Raw genomic sequence first — 22,381 nt, 5'->3', positions numbered from 1 at the left:
GGAGAGGACAAATATTCCAAAACTTTCTAAAAATACAATATGAGAATTAACTGCACAATTACTAGAAATGTGTACCTTGTATATTACACAATTTGTATACATACGAAAGTTGTGAAAAATAATGTTTCCAACTCTGACTTTGAATCAATTCTGTAGAATGGCCCAAATAAGAGAACACAGGATTTAATTGCTTTGTATTTCTGGAGGTCAGCAAGTTTGTTTGTTTGTTGGTTGGTTTGTTTTTTTAATGAAGTAAAACAGTAATATTGTGAAATTATTACAATTTAATATATCTAATTTCTATTTAATTTGGTACTCAAGTAACATTTCTATTAATGTTCAAAACATTTGTGCTGCCTATTATAGTTGTGATACATTTTTCAGGATTCACTGATGAATAGAAAGTTCAAAATAACTATTTACTTTAAATAAACATCTTTTGTACTCACTTTCTTACAATTTAATGGATCCTTGCTGAATAAAATTATTGATTTCTTACTGAAACTTACAAAACTTACTCCAAACTTAATAAATTTAATATTGTAATTTAATATACAGTATTTGCCAGACGGAGCCTGAGTCTTGATGATTTTAGGCCTCAATATGATCTTAGTCATGAGTGCTAAATAGCAGTTAGCCTTAATAGTGGCATTTTCAGGTCAAGCCTAAATCACTGGATATTACTGGCAGGGTGCTAAAATAGCTCATAAATTGGCATCGAAATTCTGGTATCAAAACAATTTTCCTGCTACGGTGCTTGAGGGGAAGAGACATTTCTCTCCAATACCATTTATTCTTGGTGTTCCGGTCCATAGGTGTGTAATTGAAAATTCCAAGCATAAAATCTTGATTACAGATACGAGAAAATATGAAAATCAAATGGGTTTTCAATATGCTGTTATCCTAGTTGATTTAGTTTTACCAAGCTCTCAATGTACCAACTAGAGTGGTTCTGTTTGTTCGCCTTGACACAAGTTTTATGTCTTGCAGTGTCCGCTAAGGGAAGGTCAACTGTTCAATTATAAGATAAGATCATGATCTATTCAAACTTTAAATGGGGAGGAGAACTTTACTGAGAGTTGCTTTGTGTTTTTTGCTCAAACTCAAATCCTAGCTTTAAGTTCATGTACTGTTTCAAAACCAGGCATTCAAAATGATTTATTAACTGAGCAAACTAACATTTGCATGTTATAATTATGTTGCAACGAATCACACATGAACTAAAATCAATGGGGTCCAAAACAAATCAACATTGGATCCCATTGACTTTTAATGTATTTATTCCACAGAAGAAAGAAACGTACCCCGATTTTCTTAGGGACTGAGGGATCCACACAACTGGATGCAGGTAGTCATTCGATAAGTTTAATATTTTCTTACACAGTGTCTGTGGTGTTTAGCATAGAGTAGCATGTCATTCTTTACAGTGCAAAATCTAACATTTGAGACAGGACTGGGGCGATGCATTACATTCGGCATGTGCTTGCAGTCAAAAATACCCCACTAGCATGGCCTGCCATCAGTTACAAACATGCATCGTAAAAGTAAATGCAGCCTTTTGGAGTTTTACATAGATCCCACCAACAGGCCATGTTTCATCAGCATTCCTTGAGGACATTATTGCTTTTGTCTATAATATTGTAAGGTAAACCAATATGTATTATACTTACTGAATAGGTATTGGTGGATATTTTGGATATTGAATTGGGATGGGGATTCGGTAGCATGTTGTGTTTCTTCTTTTGTTAAGGGAAAATATGCAGTGTATGTTGTAAGTATCGTATGTGTGCTGTTGTTAAAAAATCTGTACACTTAGAAACAGTATAGAAACAACAAATTGAAAAGTATGTGCCACTTGTATGCCTGTCTGTGTGAAATCCATGTTCAAAATGAAAGAACGTAAGACGGTTCTGGCTACTTTACGCGTCACAGGTGAGCTGAGGACGGGGATCTGGGATGGTGTGAGTACAGATGAAGGCGTTCACATCTCCTCTGCGCACAACACCAGTGCTAACTCTGTCCTGTAGAGCTTGCCTCCGTCGGACAGAGCCATGATGGCGGTCTTATACGTCGGGATTTTGCTGACTTCTAGAACCTGTCAGAGATCAGAATAACATCTTCAGTGTTTTTAATGTCCATCTTTCAATATGGCATTAGAAATGTTACGTTTTTATGAATCTCAAAGGCTTTTTTTCAGACATGTAGCTACATTTTTAAAAACCAAACCACAAAAACACTGAATTATATATGATATAATTAAAATTATTATTATTATTATTTTTAAAAATCGTTACTACATTTCTGAGGTATGAACAAACCCTTGATTCAAAATGGCCTGAAGAGTTGCCATTCAAAAATGTTTATACTTTTATTCACCAAGGATGCAATAAATTAATAAAAAGTGACAAGTGACTTTTTTCTCAGAATTGCCAGATAAAGGTATAGAGATAATTGAGAGTCATTAAGTCAGAACTGTGAGACATAAATTTGCAATTCTGAGAACATCAGACTTTTCCTCCCTCAGAGCTGGACTTTATAACTCGCAATTGCGAGTATATATCTTACAGTTCTGAGAGAAAAAAAGGCAAAATTGCAAGATATAAAATTGCATTTTCGAGAAAAATGTCAAAATTCTTTTTATCTCACAATTTTAATTTTATATTATGTAATTTTGACTTTAAAACTTGCAATTGCGAGTTTGTATCCTACAATTCCGAGATAAAAAGTCAGAAGTACTTCTCGCAACTGTGATTTTATAACTCGCAATTGTGAAATTATATGACAATTCTGAGAAAAAAAATTGGAATTATGAGTTTTTAGCTCACAATTCTGATTTTATAACTCAGAATCATTAAGTTCAGTTAATTTCATGCAATTCTGAGGAAAAAAGTTAAAATTGCAAATTTGTATCACAATTCTGAGAAAAAAGTCAGAAGTATATTTCGCAATTCTGACTTTATAACTCATTGCAAGTTTATATCACACGATTCTGACTTTGTAACTCGCCATTGCGAGTTTATGTCACAATTCTGAGAAAAAAGTCGGATTAACAAGTTTTAGCTTGCAATTCTGACTTTATAACTCGCAATTGCGAGTTTATATCCTGCAATTCGGAGATAAAAAGGCAGAAGTATATCTCGCAACTGTGACTATAACTTGCAATTCTGAGTTTATATCACAATTCTAAGAAAAAAGTCGGAATTACGAGTTTTTAGCTCACAATTCTGATTTTATAACTCGAAATTGTGAGTTTATGCAATTCTACGGAAAAAAGTTAGAATTGCAAGTTTGTATCACGCAATTCTGAGAAAAAAGTCAGAAGTATATTTCACAATTCTGATTATAACTTGCAATTCTGAGTTTATATCACAGTTCTGAGAAAGAAGTCGGAATTACGAGTTTTTAAGCTTGCAGTTCTGATTTTAGAACTCGCAATTGCGAGTTTATATCATGCAATTCTGGGAAAGAAAGTTAGAAGTATATCTCGCAACTGTTACTATAACCCGCAATTGCGAGTTTATATCACAATTTTGAGAAAAAAGTCAGAATTACGAGTTTTTAGCTCACAATTCTGATTTTATAACTCAGAATTGCGAGTTTATATCATGCAATTCTGAGGGGAAAAAAGTTAGAATTGCAAGTTTGTATCACTCAATTCCGGGAAAAAAGTCAGAAGTATATCTTGTAATTCAGACTTTATAATTCAATTGCAGGTTTATATCACGCGATTCCGACTTTATAACTCACAATTGTGAGTTTATATCATGCAATTCTGAGGAAAAAAAGTCAGAAGTAACTCACAATTCAAACTTTATAACTCGCAATTGCGAGTTTATATCACAATTCTGAGAAAAAAAGTCAGAATTCCAAGTTTTTATCTCACAATTCTGACTTTATAAATTTCAGTTGCGAGTTTATGTCACAATTCTGAGAAAATTGTTGGAATTACAAGTTTTATCTTGCAATTCTGACTTTATAACCTGCAACTAAGTGTATATCACACAATTCAGAGAAAAAAATCAGAATTGCAAGTTTGTATCACGCAATTTTGAAGGAAAAAAGTCGCAATAACCTTTTTTTTATTCAGTGGCGGAAATGGGCTTCCATACTGAATACTGTTCTTTTGAACTTTCTATTTATCAAAGAAAAAAAATGTTTTCCACAAAAATATTACCCATCCCTATTTACTGAGCACCAAATCAACATATTAGAATGATTTCTGGAAGATCATGTGACACTGAAGGCTGAAATAATGGCTGCTGAAAATTTAGCTTTGCCATTACAGAAATAAATTACATTTTAAAATATTAATACAGATAACAGCTTATTACATTTCTAATAATATTTTGAAAATATTACTGTTTTTACTGTATTTTTCATTAAATAAATGCCACCTTGGAGAGCATAACACTTAAAGAAAACACTCAAATATTTTATTGAATTCAAACTGTAGATAGGCTCTTTTGACAGCAGAAAATGCAAAGTTTGATTACTGAAATATGATTTTTAGTTTTGAGATCATCTGAATGCTAGTTGATAAATTTCAACTTTATTTTTTTTTTCTCAGCCAGTAAAATGGACCAACAATACTGATGACTCATCCTGCACTACACAGAATTTTGTCCAATCAGATGTTTGCTAGAATGAAAAGGCTCCTCCCCCATCCAGAGCTAGCAAGTTGCTAATCATGGTTCACAGCTGTGAGACTACGGAAGTATACTGGTTATTAACAAAATGGGCCCTGTTAAATCTTCCTGTTTTATTTGGAAATATGCTGGCACCGGAAAGAAAACTGCACTTCATGGAATCTTCAATTCTTGTGGAATACTTTGCCCCATAGACTTCCATAGTAAGTGCATCCCTATGCCAATTTTGCTGGCTACAAACTGAGGGACTGAAGCAGTAATTCACAGATTACTATCTGAACTTGCACTGAACCCAAACAATTCCTTTTTTTTTTTTTAGTAATAACAGTTGTGTATCAAGTAAAGTTTTTCTATCGTCCTCTAAGTTGATAATTTGCATGCAGCAGGAAATTTCATTTCTCACTAGTATTATCATTTATGAGTGTGCTTCAAAATAGTAGTTTGTGCTTGTCATGGGCTTGGACTCATCAGAATACATCAACATATCTTAGAAAATAAAAGCCTCAGATTAGTTGGGTTTTTAGATGCATACCTTGTTGTTTTTCTCACAAAGGTCTTTAAGGAGGGCGTCAAGCTCATTTTCGTCCATGTAACCGTTCCTGTCCTGGGAGAGGCGGAGAGCATAGTGAACATTAACGAGCACAGATGTGTGACAGCCACTGAGGAAACTCAGCGTCATGCCACTTTACCATCATTTCCTGTATTCTCTATTCAGACATTAGGGACGCCTCATGCAATGTTCTCTAGGGAGAGATTGGAAATCAGGGCATTAAGGATCGGTTTTGCACACAGAGTCAATGCAATGACATGCTGGGGCTCGGGGTGCTCATTTGGTGCTCTGAAGAAATAACAGCCAGAGAAAGTGGGCCTGTAACGTCCTTTAGATAGCTTGAGACATTTAGGCAGTGTATGTACTATATGCACTGGTTTTGGTTTAAAGGAAAAGTTCAGCCTCCAATTTTTTACTTTTTCACTTTTTCTCTTTCTAAACACCTTTTTTATTCACCATCATGACCTACATAAATCCTAGTTATTTTTTTTATCATTTTTATTTTTTGTGTTTTACATTTTCTTTTATATTTTTAGGAACATAAAATTAGAATTTTATTTTATTTTATTTTATTTTATTTTACATAGTTGGCCATCAAATAACAGGTGATAGCAATCTGGGGTTGCAAAGATACTCCAGAACAAATATATATTTATTATATATTTATATACTATTTTAAGGTTAAATAATGACAGAATTTTAATTTTTGTGTGAACTATTTTGTTTACTGCATCCATATTTCAGCAAAGTTTCGATTTTTTTTTTTTTTTTTTTTTTTTTTTTTTTTTTTTTTTTATATTTATATAATATTTTGACATTAAATAATAACCACATTTAAATTTTTGTGTGAACTATTTTGTTTGCTACTGCATCTATCAACAATTTCATGAGGTATCTATCAATTTTGGCCATAAAATAACAGCTGAAAGCAACCTGGGTTTGCAAAGACGCTCCAAAACAAACAAAACAAATTTTTAATTTAATTTTATTTTTTATAATATTTTGAGCTTAAATAATAACAATTGAATTTTTTTTTTTTTTTTAAATATTTTGTTTACTACTGCATCCATTATATCATCAAAAACTTCATGAGGCATCTAGGTTACTAAGCCAGTTATTTAATTTAATTTAATTTAATTTAATTTAATTTAATTTAATTTTATTATTTTATTTTATTTTATTTTTACAGTTTTTGGCCATGAAATAACAGTTCATAGCAACCTTGGGATGCAAAGATACTCCAGAACAAACTGTCAACATTTTCATTTATTTTATTTTATTTTATTATTTTTTTAATCCTATTTTGAGCTTAAATAATAACAGAATTTTACATTTTTTGTATGAACTGTTTTATTAACTACTGCATCCATACTGCATCAAAAATAAACTTCATTATGACTTCTCAGAAGGCATTTAAGCATTAAATTAAGATTAAGCCTGTCAAGTAAGTCTATGTATCTCCATAATACTCATAATGTGGCCTTAAATCACTTCTTAATGATCTGATGATAGAACAAGCTAGCCTGTTGCATTGTCCCAGAGCAAACGGTATGAGGCCAAACCGCATGTCTGCTAAATGCAGACCAGCAGTCAGTGTGTCTGTAATGAAATGCCTGAGAGCTTTGAGCATATGCAGCCTCCTCTAATGCCGCATCATCGCTCTGTGTTTTCTAATGGCCCAAAAACGGGTGTGTGTGCATTTGAGCCGGTCTCCATGTGAGTTGGCAACCCGAACCTGCCAATCAATAAAGATCAGGGGTGCTGTCATCAGCAGTGAGGAATTTGCCCTATTCAGGGACACAGTAATACATTACAATGGAGCCAGGGCCAAAAGATTCAATGGTGTTGGAGGTGATATCCAGAAAGAGCACTGTCTTTGCATAATAATGACTGCTTTCCTAGGGCCTTATATAGTTGGAGACACTGGCTGATCTATGCACGCTTGGCTTTTTTTAAAGCTATTGGGAACATATGACGGAGTGATTGATCAATGCAAGAGACTTACCTTATCATATAACTCAAAAATCTTGTTGAACTCTTTTCTGGCCATTTTTACCCCCTGAGGAAAAGATTTGTTCAGTTGTACAGTCAGTGGTTAAGAGTAAATCCAGTGCATTTATGGGTAAATTTCATAATGTTGACATACCTGGAATTTTAGCAGAAAGTTCTCCTGGTCTGGTAACAGCCTGTTTAAAAAAAAATAAGAGAGATTTGCCATTTAAGTCAACAGGCAATGATAAATATTCATAACAAATTTGCAAGCTCACTAACCGTGCCATCTCAGACAGACATAATTTTCCATCCTTATTTGAATCAAATATTTTCAGCTGGAACAAAATAAACAATATTAATTCCCTCAAAATTAAAAGTTCTCTAAAAAATGCATTTTTGTTGGACTGTGTAGTTCAGTCTGAGCTTACTGTAGTCTGTGTGTACTCCTCTAATTTCTTCTCATCGTATGGTTTTTTAGCCCTTTGAAGCAGGTCTTTCAAAAAAATTCTGAAAAACATTAGATTGGATTATACAGAGTCATATGGAGTAAGATTAGTTTTTACATGAATGCTTTTGAGGATGCATTAAATAGATTTTGAACAATAGTTTACAAACCAAAGACAGAAATATTGTGAGATACGAGGTTGTTAATCAATGCTATACACTTCTGTTTAAGCCATCAGCCTCCATTAGTTTCTAGGTAATCGTGTTCAACAACAAAATGCCTGGAGAAAAAAAACTAATCCTGCTGAGATCATGTCATTAATTCAATTGTCATTTGCAGTGATTTCTGAGATTGTAGTTCTTTTCCTCATTAAAGGAATAGTTCACCCAAAAATGAAAATTACACTTGATTAACTCAACCTCAAGCCATCATAGGTGTATATGACTTTCTTCTTTCAGTTAATTTTGACAGCAAATTTTGATTTAGTCTTGGTCATAGTTTTCTGACTAAAATGCCATTTAGTTTTAGTCATATTTTAGTCATGTGTTTTTAGTTTTAGTCTAGTTTTAGTCGACTAAATATCATAAGATTTTAGTCAACTAAATCTACAGTAGATTTAGTCGGCTAAAATCTAATTGGCTTAGTTAGAGTGTAATGCATTTATTAAGCATTTCTCTAAAATGACCAAACACATTGTATAGGTTTGATATTAAGGTTTTATCATGATAGACAGATTTAACTTCTGTGACACGCAACGTGCCTTTATATTAAAATTAAACGAAACAAGAACATTGTCTTCTTTTCAATGAAATGCCAATGCTTATATAAGCTAATTATGTACTCTTTATAACAACTTGTTAACCACATTCTTCCTTCTGTCAAGCAGACATATTTATTTATATAAATAAATTTAGGTTAATTTGTATTAGGGTACTAAAGTGATTCAGTCAAGAGCAGTGAGTGAATTTCTGTCTTTCTTTTGTTGCTTTATTAACATCCACACCACAGACAAAAGCAACTAAATTAGGCTGCTGTCCCTTTAAAACCGAATGCACGGATGCAATGTACTAATACTCGTCCGGTATTCTCCCAACTGTTTACGTTCACCTAAGACATAACTGAGTGTGTTTATGTGAATCGTTGCAATGCGAATCAAGAAACGATTCAGCATTGATTCAGAGATTTTCCGAACATATCGAGATTCTTTCTTAAATCGTTTCTGAGCTTAGTTTTGAACAGCAGATGCCACTGCTTGCTTTAGAAACAGCCATGCTCTGCTTGTTTCCAAATCTTTACACGCACTAAAATAATCATTCATAAAATTCGAAAAGGTTGAAGCGAATTACAAGGATGTTCACAGTGGGCTGTGTTTACAATAATCTTGCGTCTTAAAAGCATTCTGAGCCGAAGTGAAATGACTCAGCTGAACGCACAGGTGCTCTTCAAGACTCTTCTTTGTGAGCGTTTGAGTAAAAAAAACTAGATTAGAGCACCATCTGCAAAATTGAAAATCTCAGAATCTATCCACAAATTCATTTATCATCCCATCCCTAATGTCTGCTCTTCTCTTGCTCCCAAATATTGACTTTTTTGAACAATTTAAGAGACATGCAGCAAGTTTATGCTAGCTTATGTCCCACCGGATAGAACGTGTCTAACTTCCTAACCATGCAGCAGATTTGTTCTGAATGAATCTCCTCCCAAATTGTCCCTCTATAACATTTCATCTTATTTTTATTTGTTTATTCGTCAATCGATTTTTGTCAGTTTTTGTCATTCAAAATGAGTTTTTGTTTCATTATTATCTTGTTTTTGTCTGTAAAAAAATGTTGTTGAAGAAAATGATGACGAAAATTATTTATCAACTAAATTAACAGACAAATGTTTCAGACAAATACAATCAGAGTTATATTTAGGCATGAGCTTCAGTGAGACTATGCTAGTCTCACGAGAACCAAGTTTTGTTTACAGCACAGAAAAACCAGTCTCCTCTTGGCATATATTAAAATCCTCTGACATTTTTCTTTATAAATCCTCTTTTTGTACTTTTAATTCATGACTGGTATTTTGTTTTGCATCCACTGGAACGCCACTCTCGCATGAACGCTGGGACGACAGTTAGTGGACGCTAAAGATTACGGTTTATAAAGTTTTAAATATGGATATTTTTCTTACACAAATGTATCAATTCACTTCAGAGGGCCTTTTTAACCCCTTGGAACCGTGTGGAGCACTTTTTATGATGGATGGATGCACTTTATTGGACTACAAAATTTCAACAGCCATTCACTGCCATTTCAAAGCTTGGAAGAGCCAGGACATTTTTAATTATAACCCTGATTGTATTCGTCTGAAAGCAGAATATATACACCTAGAATGGCTTGAGGGTGAATAAATCATTTTCATTTTTGGGTGAACTATCCCTTTAAAGCCTTGTAGAATATAAGCAGTTTTGACCAATCAGCATCCATGACCGGAGCTATCCATTTTATGTTTTCTATAGTGGTGCTGTCTCCAAAATGCAACGTCCATATTTCATCAAGCTCTCAGAATTTCCTTTTTCTGCCGGAGGTCCATTAGTGGGTCCAAAAGCAGTCCAGTGCTGACAGATTGCACTCATCAAATCACTGACTGTAAATCTGGCAGCTGTTCAAAGAAACCGCTCCCTATTTTAATTTAAATGCACAAATCCTCAGTGCTTGCTTTGCACAAGCTCCTTTGAGGGCTGCATGTGGTTATTAGTGTTGGGCTCAAAATCAAATCTTTTGTTCTGTTTGTGGTTGTACCCTCCAGTCCACATGCTAGAGAAAAACCTAGGGCACTGCTGAATTCTTAAGATAGAGAGGGTAATCCAATATGGCTCATGATTGACCTCATCAATCAGTCTCTTACTGCCTTCTGAGGTGATTTGCATCTGTAGTTGAATTGTGTGTTGTTAATTAGTTTACTCTTTAAAAAAAGGTTTGTCCTGAGTGATATGACACAAGATCAAAAAGAGATAATAGGGTGAAATGAACTTCAAGTATGCTGATCAGCAAGTTTGTATGCCAAATGTGCTAATGCTTTACTCTCTGCCAAACACAAAGGATGTTAACCCTCATGTCCATGCTCATTTGAGAACTCTGAAGGGCAATTTAGTGTCTTCAATAACAAAATTAAAAAAGGCCATCCAAGATTGTTCAATATATATGACTTGCTCACCATGGAATGGGTGCCATCAGAATGTCCAAACAGCTGATAAAAACATCACAATAATCCACATGACTCCAGTCTAACAGTTAATGTCCTGTGAAGCGAAAAGCTGTGTTTTTGAAGGAAACAAAACCTTATTATTTACTCCATATTATTTATTTATTGCTTACTCCAGTGAAAAAGTCCATCCCATGTTGTTCTCTCACACCAAAAAAAACCTGACATTTGTTTAAAACTGTTTTGGACTGTCTTCACTTGTAAACAGTGCCTCATCTTTGCATATTTCTCTCTCAATTTAGACAAGACAAGTTTAGACAAGTTTTTCACTGGAGTAAGCAATATTATTATTATTATTATTATAGAGGATTTTAGCCAGAAGCAATGGTTTGAAGTTAAAAATGTGTTAGTTACGGATTTGTTTCTTACACACACACACACAGCTTTTCACTTCACAAGGTGTTAATTAATGGAATAGAGTTGTGTGGATTACTTGTGGATTATTGTGATGTTTTATCAGCTGTTTGGACTCTCATTTTGACAGTACCCATTCACTGCAAAGGATCCGTTGGTGAGCAAGTGATGTGATGCTAAATTTTTCCAAATCTGTTTTAAAGATGAAACAAACTCATCTACATCTTGGATGGTCTGAGGGTTAGGAAATTGTCAGCAAATTTTCATTTTTTGGTTGAAACTTCATAACTTCTTTCCATGCATATGAGAACAGATTATGAAATCCAAAATGAATCACTGCAATGCATTTTTACACTTTAAAACTTCAGTACACTAATAGTTTTATTACAGCATTTTTCTATAACATGTTTTTGCTGAGCTCAAAATGACCTCAAACAGAACCAGAAATGCTACATTGTAGTACTTTGTTGTAAAATTCAGGGTTAAAAATGTAATGTGTCCTGGTTATGTCAGAGCAACATATACAGTTGAGGTCAAAAGTTTACATACACCTTGCAGAATCTGAACAATGTTAATTATTTTAGCAAAGTAAGGGATCATACAAAATGCATGTTATTTTTTTATTTAGTACTGACCTGAATAAGATATTTCACATAAAAGACGTTTACATATAGCCCACAAGAGAAAACAATAGTTGAATTTATAAAAATGACCCCGTTTAAAAGCTTGCATACACTTGAGTTCTTCATGAATCCTTTGTTTGTCCTAAAACAGTTAAACTGTTGATTTTTTTGAGATCCAACTTTTCACACTGAGAAGAACTGAGGGACTCATATGCAAGGTTCAAACACTCACTGTTGCTCCAGAAGGAAACACAATGCATTAAGCTGGGGGGTGAAAACTTTTTGAAAGTGAAGATCAGGGTAAATGTAACTTATTTTGTCTTCTGGGAAACATGTACTGTAAGTATCATCTGTACCTTCTGAAGGGCAGTTCTAAATGAAGAAATAAGATACTTAGGCAAAACAAGAAAAATGTACACATCTTCATACCATTCAATAGTTTTCACCCCCAGCTCTGAATGCATTGTTTTTCCTTCTAAAGCATCAGTGAGTGTTTTGAACCTTCTGTAATAGTTGCATATGAGTCCCTCAGTTGTTGTCAGTGTGAAAAGATGGATCTCAAAATCATAAAATCATTGTTGGAAAGGGTTCAAATACACAAAAATGCTGAAAAACCAAAGAATTTGTAGGACCTAAAGGAGAAGAACAGCAGGCAGCTTAACTGTTCAGGACAAACAAGGGACTCATGAACAACTATCACTAAACAACAACAACAAAAAACACAGCTGTGGATCATTCTTAATACAACACAGTATTAAGAATCAAGTGAATGTAAACTTTTGAACAGGGTCATTTTTATAAATTCAACTATTATTTTCTCTTATGGACTATATGTAAACGTCTTTTATGTGAAATGTCTTATTCAGGTCAGTACTAAATAAAAAATAGCATGCATTTTGTATGACCCCTCTTATTTTGGTAAAATAATTAACATTTTGAGAATTCTGCAAGATGTATGTAAACACTTGTCTTCAACTGTATATTTGAGGAGAAAATAACAGGTTTGAAATTACTATTATTATTTTTACACCTACATCACTGGGGTGTCTGGGACTTCACACTTAAAGAGCATAAAAAACAATCTCAGAAGATGGTTACTCACTGAGCTCACATCTTCTGAGAGGTTAAAAGTTTCTCACCTTAAGTTCATCAGCTTCGATGTATCCACTGTGATCAGCATCATAATTTCTCCAAGCCTGGTGGAAAAAAATAGTAACATTAAATATTGGAATTGTTCCAGAGAGCTTTAATGTTTTTGAAAGATGTGTCTTATGCTGACCAAGGCTGTATTTATTTGATGAAAAATACAGTAATACTTTTGATATAGTGCAATTTAAAATAACTGTTTTAATATATTTTAAAATGTAATTTATTCCTGTGATGGCATCATTCTAATATGCTGATTTAGTGCTATAATCACTGCAATTGTATACAAAGACAATGCAGTGGTAAACTCACCTCCATAAACTCTGCACAGGATTTCAGCTGTTGTCTGAAAAATAGCAAGAAGTTTTCCTCTGTTGGTAGTATTTGCACCAGCTGTGAAAGATGTAAAGGCAAAGATCAGATCAACAAAATGCATGCACTTTTTAATTAATATAATATGCATCAATTCCTATGGGAATGACAAGTTGACTGTCAGCTATGAAGGTATGTCAGTTTATAAAGTGTCAAAGGCTGCTGGATCTGAGGATATCTGCTCAGTGATAGCATCTCTGAAATGCTGCTCCCCAGAGAGCCGATGACAGCTGCATTGATTGCTGTAAAACCTCACGCTTTCACTGCTCTGAACAGGTTACAGATTCAACAATATGAATAAGCATTTCTGTTTTCATAAATGATGTTTTGATGGTCAGATGTGGCACTTTCGTTGGATAAAAGCATTCCTAAAATGAACAATCACTTTTGTTCTCGGGTAAATCAACACAGCGGTAAACCGTACGAGCTGAATGTTGCACTGTGCAAACATGTCAAACCTTTGTCTTTGTCTGACAGACAGTATTGTTCGTGCTTTGCATTTGGACAGTCAAAAAACAAAAACATTTTAATTTGAATATTAATACCACAGGCTTAAGGTTTAAGCTTTCTTACCTCAATGATACCTATTTTTCCATCAGTACTTTGCTCATATTTCTCCACAAAGGCCTTCATTTTGTCTGTTAGTTCCTGGAAAGAAAATAATATTTCAAGAATCTGTAACTCTTGCGCATTTTAACAAAAAATGCAGATTTTTTTTTTCTGCAGACCTCACTGGTTATAATCAAGCGTCTGGCTGTTACAATCCATTTCTTCTGCCTTCTAAAAGCCATTGATGTGTAAGAACAAATAGGCACAGACAGATGGGATGTGCTGCTATCTTCAGCCCTCATTGCACAATGCTGATTGTGTTTTCATACTGCTTTTGATACAGATGAGAGGAGCTCTCATTCCTCAAAAAACCTGCTCATCTTGGCATAGGACAAAGAGTGGTGACTATACAAAAATCACTAAAATGTAAAACAATCAATACATTTACATGATGGGGTAATGGTGTTAATGACACTAGGACCCCAGACTGCAGAGTTTGTTAAATCTGCTAAAATGCAACCCACCAAATTTTCTAAACTTTCGCCTGTTTACCAAGAGTTATTTGTCTTGCTACAGATTCAATGAGAATCAATAGGGTGGCTGAGACAAATGAAGGCATATCATCAGACAGTCGTCTCTGAGAGGGCATTGCACTGGTGTAGGACAGACATCTAAATTAAGCTGGAATAAAATACTGGAATAAAATGCTTCCAATGTGCTTTAGCATTATATACAGATGATGTGGGTCATAAATTGTTTGTAGATCTCTCTTTTTTCTATTTATTGTATTGTAATGCAGTTTGCATTTCTTACCTATGGGAATATTTATCACATTACTTAAAGGGGACATATCATGAAAATCTGACCTTTTCCGTGTTTAAGTGCTATAATCACTGCAAGCATGTGAAAAAATGAGTGCGTAGAAAGAGGATCTTATTATAATATTATCACCCCTTAATCTGCACGTTTCCACCCACTGCGCTGCCCTTTTGTTTTCACAAGCAAAAAGAGTATACCAGTTCTTACGCCTTGGCAAAAGTTTAAACAAAGCATGCTAACTGTTCTGTCATTTCGCTGTGCAGATGAGCACAGAACACTATTTAGAGTCCCAGCCTCAGAGGAGACAAGAGAGCAGTGGATATATTTACTGTATATTACACTACTGCCACACAGATCTAATATAACATGCGATTTCTTTCCCAGCTGTTTACTTTTACAAACATAACCGATTGTAACTTGTGTGTTTTAAACATAAAGTGTGTGTATTTGACAGTTTAAGTGCAATAAGACATGAAAGAGAGCTTAGTTTAGTACTTGCATACCATACAACAGCCACTTTCTGTGCGTGTGCTTCGGATTTGTGTGCTCAGAAAATCCTAATATGGCTTTAAACGCATGATTTCAGCACGACAGGCATAATGAAAACCAAAGCAGAGTATCTGAGGTACAAGTGTGAAGGAACAGCCCTATTTTGGAAAAGGGGGCGGAGAGCAGCAGCTCATTTGCATTTAAAGACACATGGACGAAAACAGCGTGTTTCTGCTTCCATTCAAAATTGTAATTTTCATAATGATATAATAACTTATATTACACTTATATTAACATATTGTAAAATTACATATTGTAAAAAGGGGCATAATAGGCCTTTAGTGTCAATGCTTTTGTCAGGATGTTTTTTTTTGCTCTCTGTATCCATTAGCTCAACATTTCTGAACTGGTGATGGTATCTTTAATGTCTACCGTAATGATTAATGACTGTACAGTGAAACTGTCAGAGGATTCTGTATGATTGGTTGAAAAGGCAGTTGATTAACTGTATGACCATCTTGGAATCCTCTGTGGTTTCTGTCTAGACAAGTGATCAAAACTCATTTATCCAAATATTTCTGCTTTAGCTGATATGACAGTATAGGAGGGATAAAATCAAAACAATTTAAAGTAACTGCATGGGGGAAAAATGAAAATAAAATTCAGCTTAGTTTAGATTGAGCTTCCCTTTTTCAGATAATGATTGCAACTGTAGTGATTTTTAATAGTAATAAACAAGCAAAAAGAACAAAAAATTGGGTGAGGGGGGTCTTTTTGTGTCACAGATACTAAAATGTGTGAATTATTTAAAAATCTACCAAAAAATGCATTAGTTTCAAATTAAGTACTGTTGTTGATTTGTTCAGTGTTTATCAGCTCCCTATGGAAACATATTTTATTGGATTGAGTTATTTAGTATAATTTAGATTACATTTTTTTTCATACGTAAATGTAATATAACTTGTGTTTGTTTGTTTGCTGGTTTTTACTGTATTTGCCGTACTTGTATTTTTGAATTTGTTTTTGCCATGAAAATAGCCTAAGATGCTGACATGGCATTAAATAAAAACATACTATAATATACTATACTATACAGTCAGCTCCCTATGGAGGCCAATTTACTAAATAAATAATAAGAAAGGTAATTGCAACTTTTTATCTCGCAATTGTGAGTTAACATCTCACAATTTTGCCTTTTCTCTCACAATTGCGTGATACAATCTCGCAATTCTGATTTTTTTCTCAGAATTGTGAGATATAAACTCATAATTGCGAGTTATAAAGTCAGAATTGCGAGACACAATTCAGAATTTTTTTTCTCAGAATTGTTTTATCTCACAATTGCGAATTACTGTGTCTTTAAAAATCTTCATCTTGCAATTCTGACTTTATTTCTCACAATCGTGAGATATAAACTTGCAATTCTGAGAACATATCAGTCTCTTTTCCCTCAGAACTGGACTTTAGAAATTCACAATTGCGAGTTTATATCTTCCAAGAAAAAAAAAGTTTAGAATTGTGAGATATAAACTCGCATTTGCAAGAAAAAAAATCAGAATTGTGAGATAAAAAGTTGCTATAACTGTTGTTTTTTTTTTTTTTTTTTTTTTATTCAGTGGCGAAAACTAACTTTCATGGTTCCCAGCATGCACTGCAGCATGAATAAATTATGCAGTTACTGATCAAGGATTATTACTTTGCTGCTTGCTTTCTTTATGCTCTTGTTCTATTTTTTGTCCATGTTAGATATTGTTGGATGTTATTTTTACTCATTCGATGTTTCTAAATTGTCGCCATTATTGAGTTTTGTGTATTGAGGTCCATGTATATCTATGAATGCATTTTCAGTCAGCCTTATTTGAGAGTATTAGGTGGGCACAGATGTACAAGATTAAATGAAACCTGAAAACACGCACTATCTTGAAGTCTTAAAGTCTGAATAAATTAAATTGTTATACGCAGAGGCCCATGAGAGACATTTAGGGGGCAGAAAAGCACAGCACAATATCATTAGAGGTGTGAAATGACCCAGTGGCTGCCTTTCCTCAGTCCTGTCACAGTCCATCACCTCCTCTTTACGCCTAATAGGGCTGTAACTCAATGACATGGGAATCTCAATAAAGTTCAGCCACTGGACACCACCTCAGGAACAACATGGAGGACGAGAAAGTTAATGCTTTACAATGTCAGACCAGCTGCACACCTGTATGTTTGGATTTTGCAGGTATTATATAAAGATGGTGTGATTGTAGAGGTTAAATGTCAGTCCTGGTTATCTGACGGTTACTTGATTGTGTAAAAGCATCAAGGTTTACCAAGTTAGCCCCTGGTGATTGATATTGTAACTGCCAATCTGGTTCAAAAAGCCTCTTTTATCAAAATGGACATTTAAAATTAGCAGCAGATTTAGTTTCAGGCAACATATTGGTATTTTATATTACATTTTATTTTTTATTTTCTGTGCAGATTTTTTTTATTTTATTTATTTATTATTTTTATTATTGTGGTCATTAAAGAGGGCCTATATTTTATTTTATTTTATTTTATTTTATTTTATTTTATTTTATTTTATTTTATTTTATTTTATTTTATTATTCATTGTAGTCAATAGAGAAGACCTGTGGATGTTCTTGTTGTTCCATCAGCCAATCAACATTATCAGTGTGTTTTATTAATTTATTTTATTGCCTCCAAACCTTTCAGTGGTTAGGTCCTGAACCACCTGAGCAACATTGAAATGGAAATGCTTCCTACATGTACTATAATCTGATCCCATAAAGAGCAAGACTTGAGACCTTGAGCATGGCTCGGTACTCTGACCTTCATGATGGAACGTCTCAAAACTTCACATTTGTTATTGTGACATTCATTACAATCATTTTGTTCCCAATTATTCAGCATATTCAATCATTCACAGCTCTTATGAATGCTGTTTGCTTGGCAATTTCAGCATTTGTATTTTCCAGACAAGAACAAACCATCATTCGTAGCAGTAATGAGTTTCATCCAAGGTCATTCCACTACATCAAGTCTGCACGCAGCTCCCTTCAATGAGGCTTAGGTTCTTTCATCTCTGTTTTTTAACACACTTTGCATTGCTGTTCTTTTTAGATAACAGCATAACCAGCAGATTGCAACTACAGAGGATGGTAGAGTTATTGTAAAACAAACGCAAATGAGGATTTATTCTCTATGAAGCAAATGAGAGGAGCAGTCAGCAGCAGATGTGCACAGACCCAGATGGGAAGACAGACCGACTCTAGCGTGCTGACTGAGACAAACCGGGATAAAGTCGCTGTCCTCTGTCAGAGCTTTTAACAGGTCTGATAACATGGCACTCCATCATACAGCACAGGCGAAATTCATCATCATTTATTATAAATGCTAGCCTGGAGACAAATGTGTGATGCTACTAAAATTGCAATATCTTCTCAAAAGGTCACATAGTTAAAGCGTAATTTTTATTGAACACCTCACACCCTCATCTGAGGAGATATTATTAGCAGATATTATCTTGGGTTGCAATGGTGCTTGATGCAAAATTATTTATTTTATTAATTTAATTTCTTTTTTTATTATTATTTATTTATTTTTAAATGTTTAATTTTCTACAAGATTTGCATTTTCAAAGTCAACAACAACAAAATAAATTGTCAAGGAAATTTAATTTTGCAATCCACTCGCAATTTGCTACCATATCCTCACAAAATCAAAAATGGATTAGATTAAAAAAAAAGATTTAGACAAGATTTAAGACTTTTACAGATTTAGGCAAAATTTGAATAAGTATGTTAATATATAATACATGTATAATTTATTTATATTAATAATAATAATAATAATAATAATAATGTATTCTTTTATTTATGAAAAAAAACTAATTTCATGTTGTCAAACTCATTTCATGTTGTTTAATGTTCTAATAGCCATATTAACTGACTTGCATCTTACCACAAAATCGAAAGTTTACACAATTTATTATATGTGAACAGCAGGAAAATGTGACGATATATGTAAAGTTTCATCATTTTCCAATGTCAGGGGAACTTTTATATTTTAAGAGAATTTTTAAGCCTGTTCAAAATGCATTTTGCACATTTTTTTTTTTTCTCCAAAACAATTTTTAGTTATTTATTTTTTTCGAGATATGACATTCTGCTTAATCCCCAGTAACAGATTTTAAAAACTGTTTTTATTATTGTTGTTGCTGTTATTATTATTATTATTATTATTATATTGAGTTCTCAACACATTATCTTCCTCGGATGTCACACACACACACACACACACACACACACACACACACATATATATATATATATATATATATATATATATATACATATTTTTTTTTTAGATACCAATATTCAGTAAAATGAAAACTGTGACTTACCAGTCCTGCTTGTTTTCGAGCTTGCTGAAGTTCTTTGATAAAATTCTGCAACTCCTTCCCCTCGATATATCCATTACCTGAGAGCATTCACACCCCAAATCAATGACACAACACAGATGAGACGTGCTTTCATCAGTCTGCCAAAAAGTATATCTGAAATGACTAACAATACATCTTTTGTCAAATTTTGACATCCTCACAGGTTACTGAATGTCTGTTAGGTAAGATAACTTAGACAAATAATTTAACCAAACTTTTGGAAACCAGTTGCAAAGCAGGTGGCAAGAATAATCCCAATTTTTCTTCCCCAGAAATGTTCATGAAATCCACAAAATAAGGAAAGAAATTACCATCGTTGTCATAATGATGGAATATATCCAGGAACTGAGAGGCTGAGATCTCTACTCCTTGCAGGTACGCGTTTGCCATGTTTTCTCCGTGTGTCAGGCGCTGATGCTGTGAGAGCGATGCTGTGAGAATGGATCTCTGATGTCTCCGGTATTTAAGTGAAGTTCCACCCTCCCCTCAGATGATGGCAAACGCCCAGCGCACCTCTGTCTCCGCACACCGCAGGTAGCGAGCACTAGTGACTTACTGCTGAGCTACACAGATGTGAGACGCATTTAAATCAGGACTTTTTTGTGCGCGGAAGTCACAGACTCCAACAGAGCCAGTTGACAGTAATAAAACTCAAAATAAAAACTGTGAAACATCTGGCCACAAAAAATGCCATTTCACAGTCTGACGTGCGTGAAGTGCGATTAATGGATACAATGACCTATATATGCACTCAGAATAAAAATGTGTGAATTATTTGCTTGTTTCGACTTCTTTTGGGCAGGAGGTCTTCAGTAAAAGCAGGGCTATGTATTTTTCATTTTTTAATTAATAAATTAATTACTATTATCATCATTATTATTTTACCGACTATAGAGTGTTTTCACGACACGTCATCAATCTGCCGTTTTGGCGGCAATGAACGTAAACAATGCCAAGGAACCGAACGAAAGTCGCATGTTTTGCTGATATTTGCTGCCGAGATGGTCAATTGTCGTCATGTTTTGGGCTGTACTAATTGGTTGGAACTGAAAAAAAAAATTAGAGTACTATAAACTGCCAAAAGTTATAACAAATCAAGCAGAAGAGTTAAAAAAACAGAGTAACAAAAGGTGTTTGTGGCCGAACAGAACCGGGATTTGTGTTTGTTTTCATCATTTCCAGTCAGGTAGGTGAAATATTAGGCTAATATCTTAATTAATATTGTTCGTATGTATCTTTACCACATATTCATTTTAGTTTGTCAAAATATTACACTCTTTTCCTGCTTAAGTCCTTCTCTATGTGATTTAGCAACCCTCACGCATTTTTTCTATGGTTCAGACAGCATAAATTAGGCGAAGAGAGCAGTAAACCAGTAAAAGTGTTTGCACTACAAACCAGTGTGTTCATAATTAAGAAAATACATTAAAATAATATGGTAAGTCACACAAGTTTGCAATATCAGGTGGCAAGTACAGCCACCATAAGGACGTGAATGACACAGAAGCTGGTCCCATAAAATGTACAAATGTACAAAAAATAGTTTCAACAATGTTTTCCAACATAGTGTATTAGCCAAATTAGACAGTGTGCCTATTTTAACATGTCCCAAACGTCTGTTGCAGTCAGTTTAGTGCAATACTACAATAAAACGTGATAAGTACTCATTATTTAAAAAGTTACACATCACATATTTAAGAAAACGTTTTGTTTATTTTAAAAGACGTTTAGGTGAAGTTCTCACATTGATTAATCCTTGCATCCAGTTGGACATTTATGGCCAGTTTAGTCCTTACAGCATTGCATGCAAATGAATTAAAAAAAAATACATGTACATGAAAAAACTGAGTCTAGATTTAGTTTACTAATTTAGTTTGGACGGCCTTTGGTTGTTTGTTGTGTTTTGATGGTAACAGAGCTTTACTTCACTCAGGATATGTATCAGGTTCATTATTTGTTCAGAACCTACAATGGTAAACTTTCAATATGATCCCAGACACAGGGCTTTGTTTTATATAGAAAGCCCCACTAATAGCTCGGCCTTCACAATTCAGAGACTTTATCATCCAGGAGGACAAACTGGAAAACATTCATTCATATAAACCGATTCTAGTGCTCAACTTATGGAATTCATTTTCCTTTTGCATCTACGGACATTATTCCCTGGTTCAGTTTTCTTGTTTTCTCTTGTTTACAGAACATTAATTCGTAAAAATGAGCAATGACCCGTGAGATAATTGCTCTCCATATGTTAATTAATGAGGCTTTGCCCAGACAAATGATGGCTGGGTCTCTGGTCCTCTGTCACGGCATCCTGCCTGGCAGGTAGGCAGGCAGACAGATAGATGGACAGTTCACCACACACAGCCACCCTCATGCAATTAGAAACTTCCCTGGTAGTCTGGCAGAGTGAGTGAAATGAGCTTAAATTAGACTACATGGTGCTAATGGTGCTTCCAGATGTTATCACAACACAACATTGGAGTTTCTTAGCACTCCAAGAGAGGCAGGCATGGCAATGTGGCATATGCTTGTGGTGTTGGTTACTATTGCTGTGTATATATAGACAGACAGATGGGTTAGACTGACAAGTTGTGGTGTGAACCGAGGCCATTATGAAACACTCCTGCAGAGTATTGTTGTGAGGAGCTTACATCACACCTTAGCAAGTAAACAGCGGCACCTGTACATGTAAACAACTCATCTACACCGCAG

At 34.3% G+C, this 22,381-nt stretch overlaps 1 protein-coding gene across 1 annotated transcript; it reads right to left on the bottom strand.

Moving 5' to 3' along the window:
* Positions 1-1,220: 1,220 nt before the first annotated feature.
* Positions 1,221-20,355, bottom strand: calb1 (calbindin 1). The gene is made up of 11 exons (XM_051130460.1): positions 19,978-20,355; positions 19,628-19,704; positions 13,951-14,025; positions 13,318-13,398; positions 13,000-13,055; positions 7,617-7,695; positions 7,468-7,523; positions 7,343-7,382; positions 7,202-7,255; positions 5,179-5,250; positions 1,221-2,095 (listed from the first exon to the last, which is right to left on the bottom strand). Exons 1-11 carry the CDS (start codon positions 20,054-20,056, stop codon positions 1,982-1,984), a joined length of 783 nt encoding a protein of 260 aa, XP_050986417.1. The 5' UTR covers positions 20,057-20,355; the 3' UTR covers positions 1,221-1,981.
* Positions 20,356-22,381: the final 2,026 nt, after the last annotated feature.

Source organism: Labeo rohita, chromosome 16 (assembly GCF_022985175.1).
Source record: "Labeo rohita strain BAU-BD-2019 chromosome 16, IGBB_LRoh.1.0, whole genome shotgun sequence".
In the NCBI taxonomy this organism is placed as follows: Eukaryota; Metazoa; Chordata; class Actinopteri; order Cypriniformes; family Cyprinidae; genus Labeo; species Labeo rohita.
Note: the sequence above shows the minus strand (reverse complement) of the source record. Positions and strands in the feature narration are given on the sequence as shown.